Here is a 23,742-nt window from a genome sequence, read left to right on the forward strand (position 1 = left end):
TTAGCTAAAACACGCCGCCTTGTGGCCACTCACAGCACGTGATCTTCTTTTTTCCTTTTTTTTCCCCCCCTTTAACCAGTCGAGTTGAGACAACACACTAGAAGAAATTGATGAGATGGAGTTGGATGGAAAAGTGGAAAAGTGGAGGGCTGACAGAGATAGTGATTTTTTCCTCCCATAACCAACCGACTTTCTTATTTAATTGATCCTCGGGGAACCGGCGCGAGTCCTCCAAGAGCCGCGCGCCTTTAATTGGCTCTCGAGCTCAACTCAGGCAAACAATTAAATCACCGAAAGCTCGCGGACAGCCTTTTTTTTTACACACACGCACACACAAACTGAAAGGCGACACGAAGCAGCTAACTAAAGTGAAGAAGACGGTCCGTGACGGTTTTCCCACTTCAGCAACCTGTTCTGAAAAAAAAGAAGAAGACGTTTCTGGCGTCCGCCCCTTCCTCGCGCACTCACTCAGCGTCGTTTCTCAGTCTGCGCGCGCGCACACACACACACACGCAAACACACGCTCACACACACTCTGTAGCCAACGGAGCGGTAACGCAGTCGCTCCTTCAGACTCGCAGAGAATCTTAATATCCAGCGAGTCGTAACGGCGCGCGCGCGTCGCGTAAATAACACCGAAGACAAGCGCGAGACCAAAAAAAATCTGTCTTTGGCTATAGTATTATCACCACTGCGGGGATTTTTGTGAGAAAAAAAAGAAGAAAAGCGAACTCATCTCGGAGTCGCTGTGATGTGGATGTGACATGCTGGGTGTGTGTTTTTTTTTGAAGACAATAATTAGAATAACAGAAAAATAAACTTTGCGGAAAGAAATGTCTCGGAATCCGGTGTTGCTTTGTTTTTTTCTCTCTCGAGCGCGTGCCTAGGAGAGCCTTGACATTAACGCGCGTTGGACTCTGCACGAGCCAGGATATTTGAGTTACTCTTCACTGCTTGCTTTGGTGTTGAAAGTGGATTTAATTTTATTATTTTCTTCGCGTCGCCTTATTTGAATCGAGTTATACATTGACTAAACTGGAAGCGTCGCGCGGAGCTCCCACACCGGAAAAGGTAAGACCTGTTAGCTTTAATTTAATAATATTTATTATTCAAGTTCCAAAAGTGACAAACATGGACGTGCCTGCATGCACAGCAAACCTAAACAGAAAAAAGTGTGAAAAACTGTAAACAGCCCTCGGGCGTAAAGATGAAATAAAATCCTGAAGAATGATGTCTTTGTTTGTATACAGGCCTGTATAAACATAGTTTAAGCGATTTTAAACAAACATTTTGTTTTCGTTACAGCCAGAAATGTTCATGAAACGGGTGGCGAAGCACGCGCTGTGCACAACCATCTCTCGCGTTCTGTTCAGGCGCGTGCGGAACGGGACGAGCAGGCACGCTGTCAAAAGCGCGCGATGGAAGCCGGCTGAGTGACAGCTCGTGAGAAAAGGCATGCCGCGCGCGCGGTGCTGTAATCGCTCGTAGTTGAAGTTTAGAACGTTGCGTTTCATGCACGAGTTATTTATAATTTATAGCCTTTTAAATCTTCCGTTTTTTTCTGCTGCAGAAAGCAAACTTAACATTGCAAAAGAAATATGACTGGAGATACATTAGACTAGGCATGATTTTTTTTTTTGGATCATCTCCCTCGCGCCAACTTTGGCATCCCTGCTTCCTTACTGCACGAACCTCTCGCACCAATTTCATAAACAATAACCATTTGCTATATTCAATCCGGTCACAGGTTACTAACCGCCTCTGTAATCTTTTAGATAATCCGCGCATTCGAATATGAACGTCCCGCCCTTAAGCTCTGCGGATAAAACCCCGGGAATCACTTGAGATTTCGAGCTCTACTGTATTTGTCCGCGCGCGCGCCTTACTCTTGTGTGCTTGTGGCTTCTCCGCAGGTGATGAGGCATCGCCGCTGAACATGGAGCTTTTCTGGATTTTATTATTCTCCGTCCTGCAGCGCTACACACGAGCACAGGGGGTTTACGGTAAGAACTTTGAAGAGATGACTGGTGCGTGCACGCGCGTGTGCGCAACTGCCTCTTGGAAATTGTAAAATGCGCAAGGGAATGCTATGGGAATGTGATGCAACATAGCCTAGTGGAAGTGATATTGAAAATGAAAAAGCTTGAATTTAATTCTAATCACAGCAATCGTGCTTCAGGTGGATTTCAAGCAGACGCTGAGCGCGAGGAAAGTACAGCGCGTGAAGATTGTTTTTGCACGCAGGCTAGTCATGCAACAATGTGTTACGTAATACAGTTAACCGTAAACTTTGACTTGGGAATGAGAAGAAAAGTGAGCCGAAACTCTTCCAAAGCGCACACCTGTGGTATTAACCATTTACTCCAGCTGACCAATGGCGGAAAGTTTCCAGTCAGTCCAGTTTGGAGAGAGAATCTGAGCTAAGCGCGCGCGCTTTACGACTCGTTAGGTTGCACAGCGGAAGTTCTGTTATCTTGTTAAACAATATGAAGAAGTGGCACGAGGGCTTTACGGTAAGAAGTTTGTGTGTGTGCGCGTGCGTGCGAACAGAGAGGTCCTAGACCCAACTTCCAGTAAAAATAGTACTAAACTGTACCGTGATCAGACTTGTTGCGTCTTTTCTTAGCCTCTTTCAGTTAAATGCACGTTTTAATAAAAGCTTTAAGGTTCCTGTAGGCCTGCGTCACCCTGTACGCCTGAGGGTTTCCCCAGCCTTAAGATCCAGAATCCAGAATGATACAATTAAATAGTGTGACATCTAATTCATACTCATACAGAGGTTTTCCACTGTTAAAACGTCGAGTTTTGAAAGTCCAGTCTTTATTTCCTTGACTTTTTACAAGTTTAGAGAGGGATAAAGACAAATAATCCAGCATCACATAGTTTATTTAAGATACGCAGATGTTAAAATAATCTCTATCTTCTATTGAACTAATGGAAAAAGTCACTTGATGTAGGATTGGTAGAATATTGATCCCAAAAGCAACAATAATGGATTCTGAGGTACTGGGACACTAGAGAGTGTGAATGGTTCAGCAGATTCAGAGAGAATGATACAGCATACGAACATCCTACACCAGAAAGCCAAATCATCTCCAGTGTGATTAGCAAGACACCAAATAAAAAGTTATAGCAAATACACACAGCAAGACCCTGAGCAATAACGTACATGACATCCATCACTGAGTCAATATCACTTTTGACTTTTATCACTCGCTAGTTTTTAAGATGTTAGCAAAGAACTGGGTGGAGCGTCTAGCGCTGCTTAGCCAAAATTTTTTACAGATGATTCTTTTTGTTGTGGTCAGCAAGGCTACGATTGACAGCAATCATGTATGATGAGGATATAAACAAGTCTGCATCCCTTGGCATGGAGAATTTTTTTTTTTTTATCATCATAGGGAGTATATCCTCGTCATGGTGACCTTTGGTTTGCTCATTAGGGATAAATTTAAAATGTCTAATTTATATCCTGAATGTATCAGTTTCTGCGTAGCCGCTTTGTTGTAAACGCTATGCAAATAAAATTGAGTCTGCTTTAAGAGGGAAATTGTGACGTCATATCTGTTTACAAAAAGAATTAGGATTTGGAAGTCAGTGGATGATAATAGTCGGAAATGCATTTTCATCAATCATCAACAGAGATGTAAGTGTGTGATCATCCACATGACGACGCTAATCAAAGCACAATGTTTGTTGAACTGAGATGAAATGAGATCATCTGCCATGATTCCGGGATTCTGGGAATTCTGATTCATTGAGCGTATTCTGAAAGCGTGTGCCATTTCATTCGATTCCGTGAAAGAGCTTTGATGAAGGGTGTGCTGGCATAAAATTGACCGTTTTCTTTTGTTCCACGAACGTCGAAGAGGATGGACAGCGTTAACAGCCGTTCCTATCTCAGCTCGGCTTAATAAAGTGCTGCTAGGCTTGCCCCTTAATTTGCTTCTTAATTAATCAAGTAATTGGCCTCTAATGAGCCTAGTGGGCATTACTGCTCCCAAATGGATAGGTCATGCATCCATCAGCCTGGGGGACGAACTCAGATGTCCTTGTCTGAGAGAGAGAGAAGGGAAAGAAAGAGAGGCTGTATAATGTCTCTGATATGCTGGAGGGGGGATTTTGCTGGCACGGTTTGAGTCCACTTGGATCACTACAAATCAATGCAAAGTTCTTTTGCGTGATCACCTTTATCCTTCTATTCTGATGAGAGCGGTCTCTTCCAGGATAACTCGGCCTCATCCGACCACGGCGGGCAAAGCCGTCTGACTCACTGAACGGTTTGATTATATAAATCATATGCTGTGGTCTTCAGTGTCAGCGGCTGAATATCGATGAGGGGATTTTGGAGAGACGTGTTAAACAGCGCTCTCCAACACCACCACCACCACCACCATCATCATCATCATCATCAACATCATCATCACATGAAGTGAGGAGTGTAGATTCAGTGCTCCATTACAACCAGGAGAAATCAAAGGCCTTTTTTACCCTACTGTTGCTTTTATTTACTACTGAGAACATTCAGCAGCGCTGTGGTTAGAGCAGTATAGCACCAGGGTCTGACGATTGATCCTGAGCTCCTGATGTGTTCACTCTGTGTGTATGTGTGTTTCCTCTGCTTTTCACCCATCTCACAAAAATTTCTCATTTTATTCCTTTTCCTCATTTCTTTTCCCTACCAGCTTCTCTTCTGTCCTCCCTCTGAGGAAGTACAGAAAGGAAATGAGGACAGGAAGAAGTGAGAAACCTGGTATTCACCTAATGAGACATTCTTGCTCACAGAGCAGTCACTCTAAAGAGACTTTAGTTAGTTGAAAAGCGACTTACGGTAGCGATGACACATTTCCCAGGTTTATTAAGCGTTTAGTTAATTAAAAACGATTCATTTTGTGTTTATGGGACAGGTGGTGTGTTTTACTCCGTAGGATCCAAAAGCTACTCATTCCTTGATTTCTCAGAGAGCTTTTTAAGAGCCTTATTAAAGATGGCAGATGTTTGTTGATTTCCAGGTCACAGGCTGTAGGATGCAGTATCCAGGAAGGCACTGGGAGACTAATTTGCACTTGGTGTTGGTGTGTATGGACTGGTTTCCTGTCCAGGGTGTGTGTATGTTCTTAGCATGACATCATTAACCAATATAAAACAATCGCTACAATATGTTACCAGAAATCTTTTATCCATCCTAACACACCTGTTTTTCTATTCCTGTCTTGTTCTCCACGTCTGATTCGCGTGCACTGGCTCGTTGCACGTTCCCAGAGAAAGCTGTCACACTACACCGCACTCGTTACCTTTTTGTCGACTACACTTTTCTTGTTTCTTTCCCGAACCGTCATCATACTCGAAATTGAATTTCCTCCCGAAAATCTCTGAAGTCATCGGAGGCGTAGGTGGAGAAAGCAAGAAAGAAAGAAAGAAAACGCCCGAGGAGTTAATTAAAGAGCGGACACCCGCAATCACAAAGTTTCATATTCCCTTGCTTTGTTCTTTTCACATTACTTTTCATTTACAGCAGGAGTTTTCTAGCACGCACGCCAAATAGTCTTATTTCCGGCTGCCAATATTTATGTCCTTATCATACACAGGTGGAGTTTTTTAAGTCAGCTATTTATACAGATCTTTAAAAATGGAATGGATTCTTACTCCCTCTTCCATCACAGCCCACTTTTTATTCACTGGTTTAGTACTTTTCACGATTTTGGTTGTTAAATCCAGTCTTAAACTAAATACTAGGTTGTGTCGGAGTCTTACAGCTCCAGGGTCCTTGGTACAACCCTAAGCTTGGGCTAATATGTATCTAGGGTTCCACATGTTCTCCATGTCTTTGTGGGGTTCTTAAAGGTTCTCTGGGGTCCTGCAAGCTCTAAGAAACATGCCAATAAGTGTATTGGTGACTCTAAATTGCCCCGAGGTGTGAGTGACTGAAAGATGGACATCTGTATGAAGTCTATTCCCACCTCATGCATAGTTTTCCCCGGATCAGCTCCTCAGGATGAAGACGAATGACTGACTGATGGATCAGTTGTAGCCTGTAACCCTGTAGCATCCCCTGCACTCCGTTTAACCGTGATCGGACCGCATTTTAACTGTGTGTATTTTGTATCTTCGTCTAAAAGCATGCTCCCATCCCATCCGTCTCGCTTCCTTTTCAAGGCGGAACAAAAACCCGAGGAGCGCTTTCAAGTCGCTAACCTTTTAAAAAGAAGTTTCGCAGGAGAAAGGCCACTGCTGAGGTTTTAGCTAGTGATGAGTGGTTACCTACAAGTGCTGACCTTTTCATTGAACTCTGGTTAAAGCGAATCCTTTCTTGCGCTTGAGTCCGGCTGGCATTATGGAATGGAACAGCATTGTGTGTGTGTGTGTGTGTGTAAAGAGCCGTGTCCAAGAACAGTTGGCATGCTATGACTAATGCATGAGGATGAGAGAGGCACATAAACTCTACTACACACATCCCTTTCTCTCTTCACTCTCTCACTTTCTCACTCTCACTTACTCATTCTTAATTCCCAGCCGTTCATCTCGCGTCCTCATTGCTCGCTTGTTTTCATGTAATTAGTTTCTCCGTGCCAAGCTCTCTCCATTACGCTCGCCCTCGTATCTTATCGTCCTTTTTTCCATTCTACTTGCGTCCTCTCGCTCTCGCGCTCTACTCACATGCTGGTGGAAGGACAGCGTGTGCTCACTGTGTTCTCTAGCACAGGTGGGATCTAATATTTTTGGATAGCTTTATAATTGACCAAAACCATAGGGAAGCACTGCACTGCTTTCAGCTGTGGACTGACAGAAAGCAGGTTTCCACTACACCAGGCTTCAATTACTCTGGGTAATTTAAAACAGCTAAAAGTTGATGAGCTGGAACACTCTTAGCACTACTGCAGCGCTCTTCTGGATTGTTCCGCTTTGTCGAAAGCTTTGCTCAATAACTCCAGCATAGATTGGCAGATTAAAATAGAAACCTGTTCACAATATTCCCGCACCTCGCCATGCCTTACGTATGCAGCGCTTTATTTCGACCCAGCATCTCTAACTGTACAGTTTCCATCTAGAACCCTCTGTGGAACTCTAGAAAGGACAGAGAAACTGTCTTGTCGTAAAAGTACGAGTCGGATGATTTGAATGAATTTATATACACTTAAACATAATCAAGAAAAAGCACTTTTTTGGCAAAACAAAAATAATTCTTTTTAATTGTTTCTAATGAATCTGCAAAAAATTAAAACACAAGCTACAATTTGTCTCACGTACCCTTTTGTCAGGATTAGGAATGTACACAAAACTAGCTAGCAAATTTGACAAACTTTAAAGCTATGAATTTGAATGAAAATAACAAACTAATAAACAAAACTTGTTGGCAAATTTAAGCAGAAAACCTCAAGCTATCTAGGAAATTTTAAAGCTATAAATTTGAACGAAAAAACAAACATGCACAAAATACAATAAAAAAACAAAAACAAAACTAGCTAGCAAATTTTAAAGCGTACACTAAATTTGAGCAGAAAACTTAAACAAAACTTGCTAACATTTGCCAAACTTAAAGCTAGCTGAAAACGTTAGTTACTAATGATGTCACTGTTGGGTTCAGTTCCCCAAATTTATTTCATTTTAAGGAACTCATTTGGTTAATTACTTGAACGAGAGCAATTCAAAATGACAAAGCTAAAAAAGAAGACGTATGAATATTTAATATTTAATTAAAAGTTAAGTGTTTGTAGTGTTTGTGTAGCAGCTGAGGTGCCGCAGTGGCGGAGATGTATTATTGGTCATTTTTCCAGCCCTATTTTTCCTTATATGGATTTTTGCAGGTGTAATTCAGTAATGGTTTGTACTTCGAAAACATTTACACCAGCAAGCTGCACATGAAATCGTTCTAGCTGTCCAAGACAATTAATAATAGCAACCGATTCGATGCAATTCAGTAAAGTTTGTAGACTGAGAGGTCTACTCTATGGTCGCTGTTCGACGAGCCCAAACATGCGAGGTGAGAGACAACAGATATGATATATAGTGTGTGTGTGAGAGAGAGAGAGAGAGAGGTGTTGCTTTCGAATGAGTGTTTTGATGTGTTTCCGCAGCAAGCAGACATTTCTATTCAGCAGGGAAAAGCACACAGATGTCTTTGAGAACACAAGCCTTGGGTGCTTTCCAAGCTCCTGTGTTGTTTTCTGCTTAATAATGCCACAGAGAAGAACACTGTTTGTTTTATTAACCATTATTAATACATTTTAAAGCCATGTATTTTTTTTGAGCGTGAAAAACACGCGGACGCGTCACGTTTTTATCAGCGTAAAAATGACGAAACGATGGGGATGAAACGACGACGGCTGTATTCTTCCCTTCTCTACCCATGCCCCCCCGCCCCTTGGTTACCCGTTTCTTTTTTGTTTCGTTCTCGCTGCTCGATTCAGTATCAACACAACCTGTTCCAAAGCTGTCTGCATTATTAATGCTTTCCTGTCACTTTTTGACTAGAACTGGGGCACGGCTGTAGACCAGACGTAGGAAGGCGCTTGAGCGTCAGTTCAGATTTAATTTTCATCACGGTTGAGAGAAGAGTGTGAGAAAACAGTCACAGCTTTAACTTGTGTGCAAAAAAAAAAAAAAATTCCCAGCGCTCGCAAACTTGTTCACATGGATAAACACGGGTGCAGCATTGAAGTACATGGAGATACATCTGAGTGTCATGTGCATAAGAGTAGAAGCTAAGATCGTGCTGCTAAATGATTCACTTAAGGGAGTTTCTGTGTGTGTGAGCCTGGGAAAATCCTTCTTATGCCATTGCAGCTAGATTCCAGTGACATTTGCCTGTAGTATACTTTGAAACCTCAGCTTTAAGAAGTAAAAAATATTGAACAAACGCCGCAGAGGTTAATGCCATCAATCTGCCTAAAGCCACAGTGAATGCCATTAAAATAGAGCTTAATCAGATAAGTTTATCAGATCCTAGGAGTCAGAATGCCATAGTTGAATCATAAAGCAATATCTTAAAGCAGTTTTCTCCATTTCCACTTTTTAAATGCTAGAACATGTGCTCGAGATAAAAGCAAAGGAGAAATATTTCATGGTCAGAACTAAATATAGTAGAAAATGGCAGAGTTTCACACATGAACTGCTTTCTCAGGTCAACACACACACTGTATGCGGTGAGAACTAGAGGACTAACGCTACATTCACACATACAACGACTCGCAGTGACAAAGCGACCAGAGATCATTCATTTTCAATGAAAGCTGGCGAATTCCAGTAACCAGTGGCAGCTTGATGTGGGTGTGTCCAGCGTTGTGACAAAGCTAAGAAACGTTTATGCAAATAAGGAGTGACTTCCTATGAGCATGTTGCTTTTAAGTGGCGAGAAAACTGATTTGTTGTATAGTCGACTGCTAATTGTAGCACCCACTGATGAATGTTATTACCATGGCAGCCAGTAGTAGGAAAAAAACGTCTACTGAAGACTTCATAGTAGAGCGAGTGGAGACTTGGTTAATTGTTTGACTAGTTGGTCCCCAGTTGGTGTTGGATAACCTAACCTTGTTGATTTCTTCAAACAATGATTTATAGAAGACAAAGACAACATGAATAAACACAAATACAATTCCTCCAGAAGAGGAGAGTAAGGAGTATGTAAACATGTGTTGTAATGCAAAGTGTACAAAAGACACTGAGCTGATACTCTGACTAGTTTGACTAAAAGTAGGAATGATGAAAATAATATTAAGTAAATAATTTGTCCAACGAACAACTGCTTAGCAAACATACTGAACTTTTCATACTTCTACAATCGACACAAAAATCCCTGAAATGTTCTTAACACAAATCTTTCATGCTAATAAACGTCAAAAGATCTGGCTAGTTTAGCTCAATCAGCTTCCCGATGGCTTCCCTGTACATGTGAGCTCTGAAATATCAATATCTCAGAGTGTTTGCTTCACATAATTTGAGTATAATTAGAAATACTCATCAGTCTTCACTGTCTCAGTCATTGGTGCGAAGTATTTGTTGTCTAAAGTGGCGACTTTCTTTAGGAAGCTGCTTTATGTTGTCTGGGTTTTGATACTGAATTCAAATTTGCACGTTTTAATTGGCTTTCAGCGTTAAATATATCATTCTTTTTACTCTGTAATGCTGATCAGAAATGTCAAAGTAGCAATGTTGATAGAAACTCAACTGCTATGATTTAATTATTCTCAAAATGACAACAGACTCAAAATGTCAACCTCTTAAATTCAGTTTACTTTTGACCTGAATATCGGTAAGACTCGGTTACGGTGTTGGGCGTAGAAAAGAAAGGATGCAGGAAACTGGGGCAGCCGTCTTGCAAGTTCTTACAGTGTAATGTCTAGAAAGTGAGCCAGGTCAAGACAGTTCCTCACAAAAAAATGGCAAAACATGCCTTTGTTAGAGAGATACAGTATCTTGTTGAAGAATATTATTTTCACATAGGAGACACAGGGTGCCTTTTTTGCAGGTGACAGAGGACTTTGAATGATAGTGAAATTAGGAGAGTGTTGTCTCCTAATGATTGAGCCTTCTTTGAAAAATATATTATTTTATAGCTAGTTTACCCTTAGATCTGGGTTCTAATCCAAATTTGATTGGACAGAAAATCTGATGTGAAAGGGAAATGCCGAATGATGTCATGAAAATGGTTCAACCCTATTGGTGCTAGAGAGAGACTGTAAATTTTAAATGGTTGGAGCACACTCATAGCTTATAGTTAACCATATCTATCTATCTACACTATATTGCCAAAGGTTTTGGAATGCCTGCCTTTACATGCACAGCTTTTCTGGGAAGGCTTCCACAAGGTTTAGGAGTGTGTTTATGGTCATTTTTGACCAGTACTCTAGAAGCACATTTGTGAGGTCAGGCATTGATGTTGGACGAGAAGGCCTGGCTCGCAGTCTCCGCTCTAATTCATCCCAAAGGTGTTCTTTTGGGTTGAGGTCATGGCTCTGTGCAGGCCAGTCAAGTTCCTCCACACCAAACTCACTCATCCATGTCTTCATGGACCTTGCTTTGCACTGGTGTCGTGTTGGAACAGGAAGGGGTCATCCCCCAAATGTTCCCACAAAGTTGAGAGCATGAAATTGTCCAAAATTTCTTGGTATGCTGAAGCATTAAGAGTTCCTTTCACTGGAACTTAGGGGCCAAAAACAACACCTGAATTTGTAGTGGTGTCCCAAAACTTTTGGCAATATACTGTAGTCTATCTATCTATCTATCTATCTATCTATCTATCTATCTATCTATCTATCTATCTATCAAGCTTCAGTTTTGATTTCATGGGGACTTGAATGAAGGTGGACTTCCTTCCATCCTCGAGAGGTTTCCTGTCCTGATTCACCAGTCCCATCTCAACCAGATGAACAGTGAATAGTATTTGTATTTGTGTCATATAATGAATTTGTATCCAGTTTCTGCCTCTGACATTGCTATTACACACGCCACGTTGAGTTTTAGACGTTTTAAATGAATGTAGGTTGCGCACAGCAGCTATCTTGCGTCTATATAAAAAATGTTGGTGGAACCAAATGTATATTTAGAGAGTTAGAGTTGAGACATGATGAGTTTTCCATTAGTCTTCCATTGTCATTGTGATAAGCATACTAATTGGATATAGTGGGGAAAAAATGGATTAAAGAAGTAAAACATCTCATAATGTGCGTTATATACTCGCTCCTACTGAGTGATGATGCTCTGAAAACCATTTCGAAGTCACTGACAGCGAAGACGGCGGCGTGGAAACGTTTCTTCACCACGACGGAAGCTCACCGGCGCCGACGGAAGCCTTTGATGCATATTTTACAGCTTATTGATTTATCGCACATATTCTCTTTGAGTTTTGATGAGAGATTACACTCGATCCATGCGCTTCGAACCTGCAAGGCTCATTGTCGTGTTTGCCTGCTGAGATTAGGGAAGATAACGGAGGGACAGTTTGACATATTTGTACAGCTTGCCTTCAATTATTCTCTTTAAATTTGGATTCTCTACTATAATCGTGAGCAAGCTTTATATTCCATTGGATGCATGCACATCCGCAATTCCTGAGTGCTCTTCTTCTAAAAAATGACGTTTGCGCTCAAAATGGGCTGTTTTCTTGGGAATAGCCCAGCGCCTGTAGCTTGTTAGATTCCTGATTGCTTTGGAAGTGCCGCACAAGATCATGGGTTTCAGTACCCCTTTGATTGCGCCGACGTTTATGTAATTGGATGCTTTCCTGCCATTTATTGTGAAAGCTGCCTTTTGCTTTTCATGCCTCCCACACGCTGCTGAGTCAGACGAACTCTCCGTTTACACTCCAGCGCCTCATCTTGCACACATCTGAGCACGGCTAGGCGAAAAAAATCCCCCCTTGAGTAATGAATAATGACTAATACCGTACGTTTAGGTGGGGAAAAAATCAGACTCGATTACACTCGTAAAAAAAAGCTGAAATATCAACTTTAATTGGTTATGTGATGAATACTGTGTCTGGTGTCTAAAATGTGTGATCAGATTTCAGAAAATATCGGGTATAGTTTACATAAAAAATTAGGCTGGGTAGCAAAACATGATTTTACTGCTTTAAATGCGTTTCTTAACGCGAGTGTGGGAAATTCACGCAGGATCATATGAAGATGTTAGCGCTGAGTTAATCCGTAACCATATTATAAAAATTAAACCGTCTAATAGAATAAAGCAGTATTCATTTTGAAACAACATTGATGTTGGTTTGGATTCTCAGCTCAGACGTGAACTCGGTGTTTGATTTTATACAAAATACACGCTCAAATTATCATACTTTTTCTAAACTATAAGCATTTTTTTTCTTAAATTTGACTGACTACATAATACTTTTTTCCCCCACATTTTTGTAGAAATTTAGTAGTTTTAATAGAAAGCCCCTCGAACTACCTCAGGATATCTGAATCATGTTTTCTGAACAATCTGTGGCGCGCGAGCTCACGGATCTCCGTCGCTTACTATTGATTTGTACCTCACTATCAGGGTCAATGTTGTGTTATGCAATCTAAACCATATCCATGACTGGAGAAGACTTAAATTTATGACACATTCAGAATATTTCTATAGTTTTGGACATGAGGAACAGGTCAGGACTTGTTATGATCTGACTAGAAATGGAAGTAGCTGAAATTTTAAATGTCAACACAAATTCTTAGAAATGTAAACACTAAGAATACAGTATTGCTTGTGCTTTATCTTGACACAATTATGAAACAGTATCACAGGAGAATTCGGTGTAGTACACAAAATCTGCACACAATTTGAGACAACACAGCGAAAGCCTGTGCAACATGAATGACTTTTTTTTCCCTCTGTTGTTGGTCATTGTCCAGTTTTGTGTGATGGACATATATAGAGCCATAGAGGCTAGTAAGTCTATGTAAGGAGGTCTGAGGTAATAGGAATCTACGTGACGTGACGTTAATTCTTTTATTTCTCTTTCACCATAGCAGAGTAGCAACATGTAGCTTTACATTGCACCTTTACATTACATTGCAGCGTAGCTCTGTTCTCCTTATGGACTGATGCCACCGTGATAAACCTCCACCTATGTGACGGGGAGATTAAAATGTGAAGAACACAAAAGGCGTTATCGATTCGGAACTCTTATCTCCGGTGTACGGAGAAAGAACGCTTGCAACTAGACGGGCGTTGACAATTTCTGGACCTGATGTTTATTGATTATGTGACAAAAAAACGGAACGGAGCTACTACAAAGCAGGATGGTGAGGAAACGTGTGCTAATAAGTAAACAGAAAACTTAACAAATGCAAAAAGTTGACGGTAAAAGATAATAAGAAATTTAAGGAATAAATACTGACTTGGTGTTTAGATAAGTTACACTTGTAAAGAAATAAAGAATTGCTTTGTTTTAAAAGAGTTTATTTCTAACACGCAGATGTTAGTAGTCTGTTCTGTTGTCCTGTGGCTGAATCGCATCATGCATTTATATTTACAGCGTTTGACGCCCTTTTCCAGAGCAATCTCATTTTTTATACAACAGAACAATTGAGAGTTAAGGGCCTTCCAAACAGTGCCAGCTTTATGGAACTGGGATTCAAACTCACAACCTTCTGATCAGTAGTCCCACACCGTGACCACTAAGCTACCACGTCATACGTATTGTTTATGTATGTTTAAGGAGGCCATTGTGTTGTGCCCTTGGTAGCGAGCGTACATAGTGAAATAGCTTAGCCTAGACAAACAGTAGCCGAGCCTAGCCTAGCTATAAATTGTTTCTTTCTGTCCAAGCGGAACAGCAAATCATAAGATCCAAAGCATGTAAAATCAAACTGTACTGATTTTTGTGGTTTCCGACTCAGGGACAACGTGAACATTTTTTTTTGTGAAGAATGTTTAGTCACTGACAAGGGCTGCAAAAGGGGGCGTTTCTGTCATGACCGGTCCAGATTGTGTCCTGTTTGAATCTCCATTCTAGACCAGAAACATTTAGTCTGCCTTGTCATGTGTTACATCACGATCCTGTTGATATTGTCATATGCTGTATTTTGGGAGGTGTGTAAGAAGTGTAAATTCTGCTCTACTCAACAGCTGGAATTTTCTCTCAAGCTGGCACAAGGCTCTCAACTTCACAGTAGGCCCAGTGCGAGGGTAAAAGCCCCGTTTAACTTCCGGAGAGCAGCTTAGTAGGACCTCGGTTCACATCTGTAATTTATCAAATGGAGATGTCAGACAAGCTGTGGAAAATTCCTGAAATTGCAGATTGTATCCAGCATTTATCTGCCCTTTTTGCCTGTGTGTGGGAGGGTTAATGTGCATGTGGATACACACACTGTGCAGGTGTTTCTGCTTTATGTCTGAAGGGTGTTTATTCTCTCTCTCTCTCTGTTGCTGTTTTTTCCCCTCTCTTTCCTCCTCTAAGAAGCCAATACAACCAACGTCCTCTTAGTCATTTATCAGTAAGCCCTGTCTATTGATTAGGCTTTGTTTTGTTGTAATTTATGCTTGATGAATGCTGTGTGTGTGTGTGTTAAAAATGTATTAAAATGGATCTTTAAAGCTTTGGTCAGGGTTTGGTGAGTTCAGAACACTATCCTGGTAACACTATCCGAATAAGGACCACCGGTTCATCACAGTCCCACACACATTACATATATCTAGGGGTAATTTAGAGTCACAAATCCATCTACCAGTAGGTGGAAACTGAAGTACTCGGAGGAAACCCACATACACAGAGTTCATTCGAAGCTCCATAGAGACAGTAACCTGAGCTCATGATCGAAACAGGGACATCGCTACCCGCTACGCCACCACGCCGCCCCTCCACCCCAACTCCAGCTCCTGTTTCAGACACTTCACAGTCGTCTCCAGAATTGATATAAAGGAAGCATCGTATGGCTGTTCTCCTTATCTGGCAGAGATTTGGAGCAAGCAAGCACATCGAAGGGTTTTTAGAAACTGATATATATGTACGTGGTGTGAGGTGGTCCTAGATGTCTAGCTAGCTTAGATATAGTATAATAATGCCACTGTCAAGCTCCTTGGTAGAAATCAGTTAACTACCTTTGACGTGTTTCACGAATTACTAATTAGATCATTGAATTTGAATGCATGTCACACCATTTTGACGTCCGCTAACCTCCAGCGCTTCTCAGCTGTTTATGTTTTTACTCACGTGTCCACATATCATGGATCAGCAAGTGATACTCATTGATCTCCATCGGTCATGATCTTTTTCTCCCAGAACTGCTCGCTGTGCTTTAGCTGCAGTTAAACTGGTTAACACTCAGGCCTGCCATCTGGGACCCACACACACACACACACACACACACATACACGCACACACACACACTGCTAATTAAGTCAGAGAGACAGCAGTGAGCAAGCTGAGAGCTGATCTGAGAGCTCGTGCCTGATAAGAAGGACTAGACACCCAGCTCGTCTAAAAGCATGCCTATAAATCCAGACATGTGTGTGTTGTGTAAATCGTGTTGTATTAATGCAGAATCAAAACTGTGATATAATAGAATCAGATTACGTTGTCATCAGATATCGTGATGTAAGGTTGTGTAGTGATAAAATCGAGCAAGCAACAGATTTCAACTTAAATAAAAAAAAAAAAAAGACTGAATTTTTTCATTTCTTTTTCTTCTATTATACACCATTTTAACTGCACCTACAAAACCCCAACAACCTCAGTGTGGCAGATAATCTCTAACGTCTCTCAGGAATAATGAAAACACAGCACCAACCAACAAATCTCAACAAAAGCACACAACAAATATTCCACTATTAAATATTTTATATGTTTCCTTTAAGTCAGCTTCGGAGTAAACCACAGAACACACACATTTCTGCAAGATTTCCTTGAGTATTTTCCTCCAGTATTTGTTGCCTCATATGAAATGATAGTATATGGTTGTGCACACGAGGAATATCACAGGCAGGTGGAAGGACAAAGAATGAGAAATCAACGAAATAAGTAAGAAGTAACTCTCCACCGGTCCGAGGTGACTTCTTATTACTGGTCATCAGCACGGTTTTTAGCCCTCGTGCCCTCGGTTCAGGGCCTTTGGGTTGAAAACCGAACCCCTCGTAAGCTCCAGGTAATTGCAGTTCTGCTCCACAGAGCCTCTCCTTTCCTCCCTCCAATTTTAATAATGCACTCTGCATCCGATCAGGGGACTTGTTCTCTCGTTCTAGCTCTCCTCTTTATTGCCTTTCCATCTCTCACAGTCTCTCTCTCTCTCTCTCTCTCTCTCTCTCTCTTCACCTCCCACTTCTGACTTCTTAATTAGTCTTGCGTCCTGCTCTAGGCCTTGGCCCAGTTTCTTCAGACTCTTGCAAACTTTTGGGAGACAGTGTAAACAGAGAACACACACAAACACACAAAAGCACAAGAGCCAGTTTTGTTAGTTTGATCTCATTGCCGCTGATGACTGGAAAGACAAACGACTATCTATAACCAAAGCAAGCCCTGTCTTTTATTACGCGTCGTTAAGCCGTGTTTTACGCTGTACTGTTTTCGGCACATCATTCAGGAATTATTTGGTCACGAATCGAGTCGAGCACTCTCAGAATGCATAATGCGACACGCTCACGGGTGATTTGCTCACGTTGCCGTCGCGATAACGTTTCGGCTTCGTCAGAAATGTTTGATTAAAATCACACAGCGTGAGCAATGCTACAGCTGCTAGTCATAGGATTACATAAAGGAATATACTACAAGTATGAGAGCCAGAGTTGGAAAACAAACAAATCATCATTTTTATATTTCTTGAATTGTTCCTAGAGATTTTATTTTGGCTTACAGCGTGGATCGTTTCATCCAGTCAAAATTTTGGGTAGAAAATTACGCAGGAAATGCCTGATTGTCCAATCTTATCAATCCTGAAATTGACACTTTCCAGCAGGTCATAATCTCAAATCTGACTAGGAATTTGTTATTCTAGTGTATTACAGCTTACCAACATTTTATAGGCGGAAATTCTATTAAATATGAGGATCTAAGATTTAAAAAAAAAAAAGAAGAAGATATCCCAAAGGGTTCATGTAAATCAATAGCAGACTGGAGCTCACCCTCTCAGTGGGCTGCTTTAATTTCAGGGTAATTTCCTGCCACAGAAATTTCCAGTTACTGAGCAGATCACATTACAGCTTTAACCCAAAGGGTCCAGTAAGCCATGTGACAATATACAATCATCACAGGATGCTTAAACTTGGAGTCATGGCTTTCTAGAACATTCCAGAAATTTTCAGAAATGATCTGAATAATTCCACATTCCGCACACTGGCTTGTCCATTATGGATAAATGTCTATGTTTAAAATTTCTGTCCTGTCCTTATATAATTCTCTTAAGATGCTTTGTGACATCTTTCATTGTTGAACATGAATAGAATTGAACTAGATCTTTTGGAATTAATTGAACGACATTTATATTTTTAGGGTTTAATTCTTTTATGCTTGTTCATTTTAGATGATTTATGTATTGAGATCTCTTTTTTCTTCATAACCAATTAAATGTTAGGAAGAAAAAATCCAATCAGGATTCTGTTGTTCTGTGATGTTCAAGTGATCACAGCAAAGCCATCATTTAGGAGTTGAGGATCTGGACAGAACATCCTACTTTGTCAGGTATCCACAGAGTTATGAAGTTAGACTAGAATCAACTGTTTTATGACAGATATTCTGTTGAAAACATTGAGCAGTAGCCAAACAATATCTGACTTAAGATTCACCTGAGATTCAGAGTTAGACTAAACAGCTGTTGAAAGAGAGACTCTTTTGTTTAAATACATAGATCTACAGGATGTTGGATTAGTGTTTGGTTGCCAGGTTGATTTTACTCCGAGAGTCAACCATTTCACCTGCTGTGTCCTGACCACCAGCTAATGGTCATGTTGAATTCTCTCTGCTCATGAGTGCTTCATTGCCTTAGTGTTGAAATGCTAAGCTTTTCTAATGCAGCGTTTAATTATATGATATTTTTACAGACTGGGACACTTCCCTGTCAGAGTACTAGGGGGCGCTGGCAGGTGTATTGCTGTTCATTGTGAGTTTCATGTGATTATGTCTCGTATGTCTTCACCTGTGCTTAATTACGTTTAATCTGGTTTGCTATTTATACCCTTCCTCTTGGGTGGACTCTTCACAACCTGTTCACAATGTCTGCTGTTGTGTACTGTAGAGTTCGGGTTTCTGTTCCACGTTCTGTTTATTTAGTATTGTGCTTTTCCGTGATATGTTTGTGTTTTCAGGTATTTGTTAATAAACCAAGGATTGTTTTCATCCTGAGTATGGGTCTGGTTGAAAATGTTCTCTGAACCTGTGACAGATAAATTTTATATATATTTATATTTAATTATACGATATTTAAGGAGATATTTATGATGTTTATTATTATTTTTTTTATTTAAAAAAAACTTTTTTGAGCATGTTTAAAAATCTACAGCCTAGTTGTCATATTTTAAAATTTTTTGGGCTAATGGCGAAAACGAAGCCTTTGCGCTTTTTTGGAAGACGAATCGCAAATAATATCATAACATTTATGACAGGAGAAAGCTAACTGACTAACGGAGAAGAGGGAGGTGCAAAGTGGAAGGTGAATTTGCGTTCTCTTTGCGTCAGTGCCCTTGATCGGAAACAACAAACAAACAAAAAAAGCATTGGTTAAAATCTGGACGAACACTACACTATAATATAATCTTAGACTTCTGCAGCATTTTATATGTAAGAGTCTTCTTTGTTCTTGCGCCTAGGAGGTTGAATAAACTTTCGCTAGATGTCCGAAAAGCCGTCACTGGACATGTCTGGAGACATACCTGTACCTGAAGTAGTTTAGAGATTTACACTTTTCAGATTGCTGTCTTACTTCTAGGATCAAGTAAAACCATACACAGAATGAACACTAATGCCAGATATAGAGAGATAGTTTGAGTCAACTGCACCCTGTACATTTTCTTACATAATGCCCTTCCTAAGTCCCTCTAACCTCCCCTCAAGCACCTTATAACGGCTCGGGATCTGCCTGCGGGGCATTTTTGCAATCCACCCTTTATCTCGGAACACGCGCAAGGAGCTTTGTTTAACAGGTGTGTGTGTGTGTGTGTGTCTGAGATTTTGCAAGACAACCAGAGTGAGATGATGTCTTCCATGCAGGGACTTCGAAAGCCAAAGCAGACGACATTCAAGCAAACGTTGGATTTCACCAGAAGAATATTGTATTTTAATTAATTCACTCATTCATTTATTTATTTTGGAAAATCTCAGTCATGCTGCAGTCATGTGTATAATTCAACTTTTACCTCTGAGTCTGAAATTTGATTTGACTTTTGGTGGTTATCTGGAATTAATCTCAAAATCTACCAGCTTGTCTTGTTTTAATGTAATGTAAGGAGTCTCCAGTTTTAGCAACCATGTAACATTTAAAGGTGACAAGGTCTTAAGCATGGAGAGCTTTTTTCTGGCATTTTGTTTCTCATTAACTGAGAGAGAGAGAGAGAGAGAGAGAGAAGAAAGAAAGGCTGGAGAGGGACTGAGAGTTTATAGCTACTGTAATAGAAGTTACAGGAACTAGCATGCATTATGGACTTTCTTCAGCATTCAGTATGACTGTAAATGGATCACACTCTGATGTGGCATTGTTTAAAAAAATCAGTGCTTTTGTAGGAAAATAATCAGCTGTTATTGATTATTTTCCCATAACAGCATGTACCTGAGTTTTATATTCTCTGCAGATATTGTTTCGCATATTTTAGTTTCATGAACTGGGTTCGTAGTTTAGTTTTAACACCAAAAAATAGCTAAGTTAAGTTTGTTTACTTAACATTTTAAAATTCCAGTTATTGTGTAAACAAATATGAGATCAGGGATTAGTTTTTGTTTACTGTGTTTACTTGAATGCAAACCATTGTTTGGTGAGTTAGCTAGGAAGCTATCTAGCTACTGGATTTGCTACAATATCCTAGCAGTTTCAAGAATCTCTGTCCAAAAAATTGCTTGTGAAACGATGAGATGCTTGTACGCATATGAACTTGATAACAAAGGCGCGTATTGTTTGTTGAAGTTTGTTTTCCTCTTGTTGCCTCTGCAGTAATACATATTTACTGCCGCAGTCCTTCCTTCACTTCCGAGGCTGTAAATTTGGCAGGCGGCTCTAACGTACAGCTCTGACCCTGCCTTAAACACACACTCTTATTTATGACTCCATTTACTTATGAATTAGACCTTTTTTCTACTGCGTGCATCAATTTTTCCAGCTGCAGGCTGATTAATCGCATAGACGCTGGCAGGCTGCAACAATAACTAGGCAATATGTGTGCACACAAACACACACACACACACACACAGTATTATTATATACAGTGTGTGCAGCATGTACATAGATTAATAATCGCAAGATTTGCACTAGTGATAACTGTTAAAAAGGGATATTACATTACACTGAACACGAGGTTTAATCAACACCGTGTCCTTTATGTTCTTCACATCATGTGCCATGGTGTATAATATAGAATTGTCAGAAATTTCTGATCAGAAAACGATAATATAATGAAGGAGGGCTGGAAACCTTTCTGTGCAATTTTACTGCACAGACACAGAGGAACTTGAATAAGTGAAGACAAACCTTTGAAATTGGAATGCTTCCTAAAATTCATAAAAATATTTTTTATCATTTTAAAAGTTCATAACATTTCATTGATATGATGCGTACTTTCTCCCCCAAAACACGCATTCTTTCATTTTCAGGACAACTCTTATGCAGAATCAACAACGTAAACACTGCTTCATATATTCTGTAACGTAACCATGACAACTAGAATAAGCCTCATACCTGGACATAGGTGTACATGCTTTTAGGTGGTACTGTGTTGTTGCCTCAGCAGTGATGGCTAGTGGTGATAGGTGATGGGAGGGTTAAAATCTATCAATAGCTATACATGATGATGATAATAATAATAATAATAATAATAATAATAATAATAATAATAATGATTAAAATAATAAGAAAAATTGAGGTAAATTATTACACACAAGGCAGATAGGGTGCTGGTGGTGTGTGTGTGTGTGTGTGTGTGTGTGTGTGTGTGTGTGTGTGTGTGTGTGTGTGTGTGAGAGAGCGAGAGACAGAGAGAGAGAAATGCTAAACTTACACTTCCGTCTTCTGTACTTTTGTGTAATTTGCACTTTGATTAGATAACGTACGCTCAATCCATCAAAGATTAGCTTCTCCCCTAGCAAAAAAAAAAAAAGATGATGGATGATAATAAATAATAATTCACTTTGTTCACTTTCATTACACCCGCGAATGAGTCCGTGACACGCCTACTGATGATGCATAATGGAAGCGTCACCGAACTGGGCTGAAAAATACGATCCCAGATGGAGATTAACACCAGGGGGTGTGTTACTGATTTGCCTGTCACTGACTGAATCGAAAGCACTGGGATTCTTAGACTTGTGGTGGTGGTGAACAAAATGTAAAAAATTATCCTTAATTCAAGTTCTCTGACACACCGTGAGGAATCGCAGTGAGCTGGCAGGAGTCGGCGAGATCAGACAGTAAAGCTGAACGCTTCTGTGTTGTTTCACTGGAATACACTATATTGCCCTCCAAATCAGTGAATTCAGGTGTTGTTTTTCACAGGTTGGGCTTGGCCAACTCCATATTAAAGGTCTGTCGGATTAAGAATGGGATGCCATTAAAGTTCACATGCATGTAAAGGCAGCCGACATTATAGCGTATGTTAAGTTGTTGCAGATAGAAATATACAAATCTGGACAACCCTACCTTGATATACGCATGGGAATATGATGGCTGTTGGTTGTCTAACACCAACACACTTGATCCTGATCTACTACAGTCCTCTATCTTTAGACAATTCTCTGTTACGAAGGGTCATAAAATCCTGTTTGCCTTGTTTTCATATCACAGGTGGACTCTGAATACAGACCCGCAAGCCGGCGTCCTTTAATCAGCTCTTTGTATTGATCAGATTATCTATGCACACGCACCTGCCTTGTCTAAATTATTCACGCATGTTAAATAGACACGGTTAATAATTAAACAGCTGCTCTGCTGTAATTAATATTGTGGAGCTATGTGACAGGCTACGTGGCAGTGCAGCTGCTGACATGTCAATACCTACTTATTTATTTCTTCACTTGAATTAAAGCAGGGTTTTTTGGCTTCCTTTAGTTTAGATTAATGTGTTTGAATATCAGGATTGTCCGAGTGGCATTAAAGCAACACCTTCCAGCACTTTTGCTCACACTCATGCTAGATATATATATATATATATATATATATTAACAGCGGCCTTGTGCAAGTCACGTCCTCGGCTTTCTCCTTTGAGTCAATTCCTGCAATGTGAAACTTTCAAAGAAGCAGAGCTGAATATTCAGCCTCTCTCTCTCTCTCTCTCTCTCTCTCTCTCTCTCTTTCTCTCTCTCTGATTGTGTGATTGACAGCGCAGCCAAGCATGTCAGACACAGATTGAGTCGCTTTCACTTTTCTTTTGTCAAATCCTCCATACGCCTCATCACAAGATCAGTTACCAGCTTTTCTGTATGTATACCTGATGCACATCAAAAAGGTACTGCGATAACAACAAAAGAAAACTTCAAACAAGGTGCGAAACAACACTTCACAGCATTCGCACCATAACACTACATAATATATTAGATATGACAGGAGAATCGGGTGCAGGGGAGAAGGGTAGAGACGATATAAAATCAATATCAAGTCTGAGATTAAAGTCTGATTAAATCACAAGCTCTTAATGAATATGCAGTTTGATGAGTGTGTATCAGTTATCAGTCGTGTTACAGCAGCTGTGAACTACAGTTCCTGCTTTTTTCTCTCTCTATTGAAGTTAATATGACAAAAATACTTCTTAAACTTGCAGCTTTACATCTGATTGTTACTAAGATGCTCACACTGGAGACTCCTTCCTTAGATCAGCGGTTGCACATAAATCTGTTTAAGCTGAATATCAACCATACAACAATATGTGTACTTTGTTACTCTAAAAAACTCTTTATTATACTATACACTGATCAGGCATATCATTATGAGCAGTGAGAGGGGAAGTGAATAACACTGATTATCTCCTCATCATGGAAAAAATATGAAAAATGGGCAAGCGTAAGGATTTGAGCGAGTTTGACGAAGGGCCAAATTGTGATGACCAGTGGATCAGAGCATCTCCAAAACTGCAGCTCTTGTGGGGTGTTCCCGGTCTGCAGTGGTCAGTATCTATCAAAAGTAGTCC

General features: G+C 40.3%; 1 protein-coding gene across 1 annotated transcript in view; it reads left to right on the forward strand.

The window, feature by feature from the left end:
* The first annotated feature begins 377 nt into the window (after positions 1-377).
* The window catches only part of LOC131351081 (MAM domain-containing glycosylphosphatidylinositol anchor protein 1), a 200,064-nt gene continuing 176,699 nt past the window's right edge, over positions 378-23,742 (forward strand). The window contains exons 1-2 of the mRNA XM_058386253.1: positions 378-1,071; positions 1,914-2,003. Of these exons, the coding sequence (XP_058242236.1) occupies positions 1,937-2,003 (67 nt within the window). The 5' untranslated portion in view covers positions 378-1,071; positions 1,914-1,936. The remainder of the gene's footprint in view (positions 1,072-1,913; positions 2,004-23,742) is intronic.

This window comes from Hemibagrus wyckioides, linkage group LG03 (assembly GCF_019097595.1).
Source record: "Hemibagrus wyckioides isolate EC202008001 linkage group LG03, SWU_Hwy_1.0, whole genome shotgun sequence".
NCBI classification, from domain to species: domain Eukaryota; kingdom Metazoa; phylum Chordata; class Actinopteri; order Siluriformes; family Bagridae; genus Hemibagrus; species Hemibagrus wyckioides.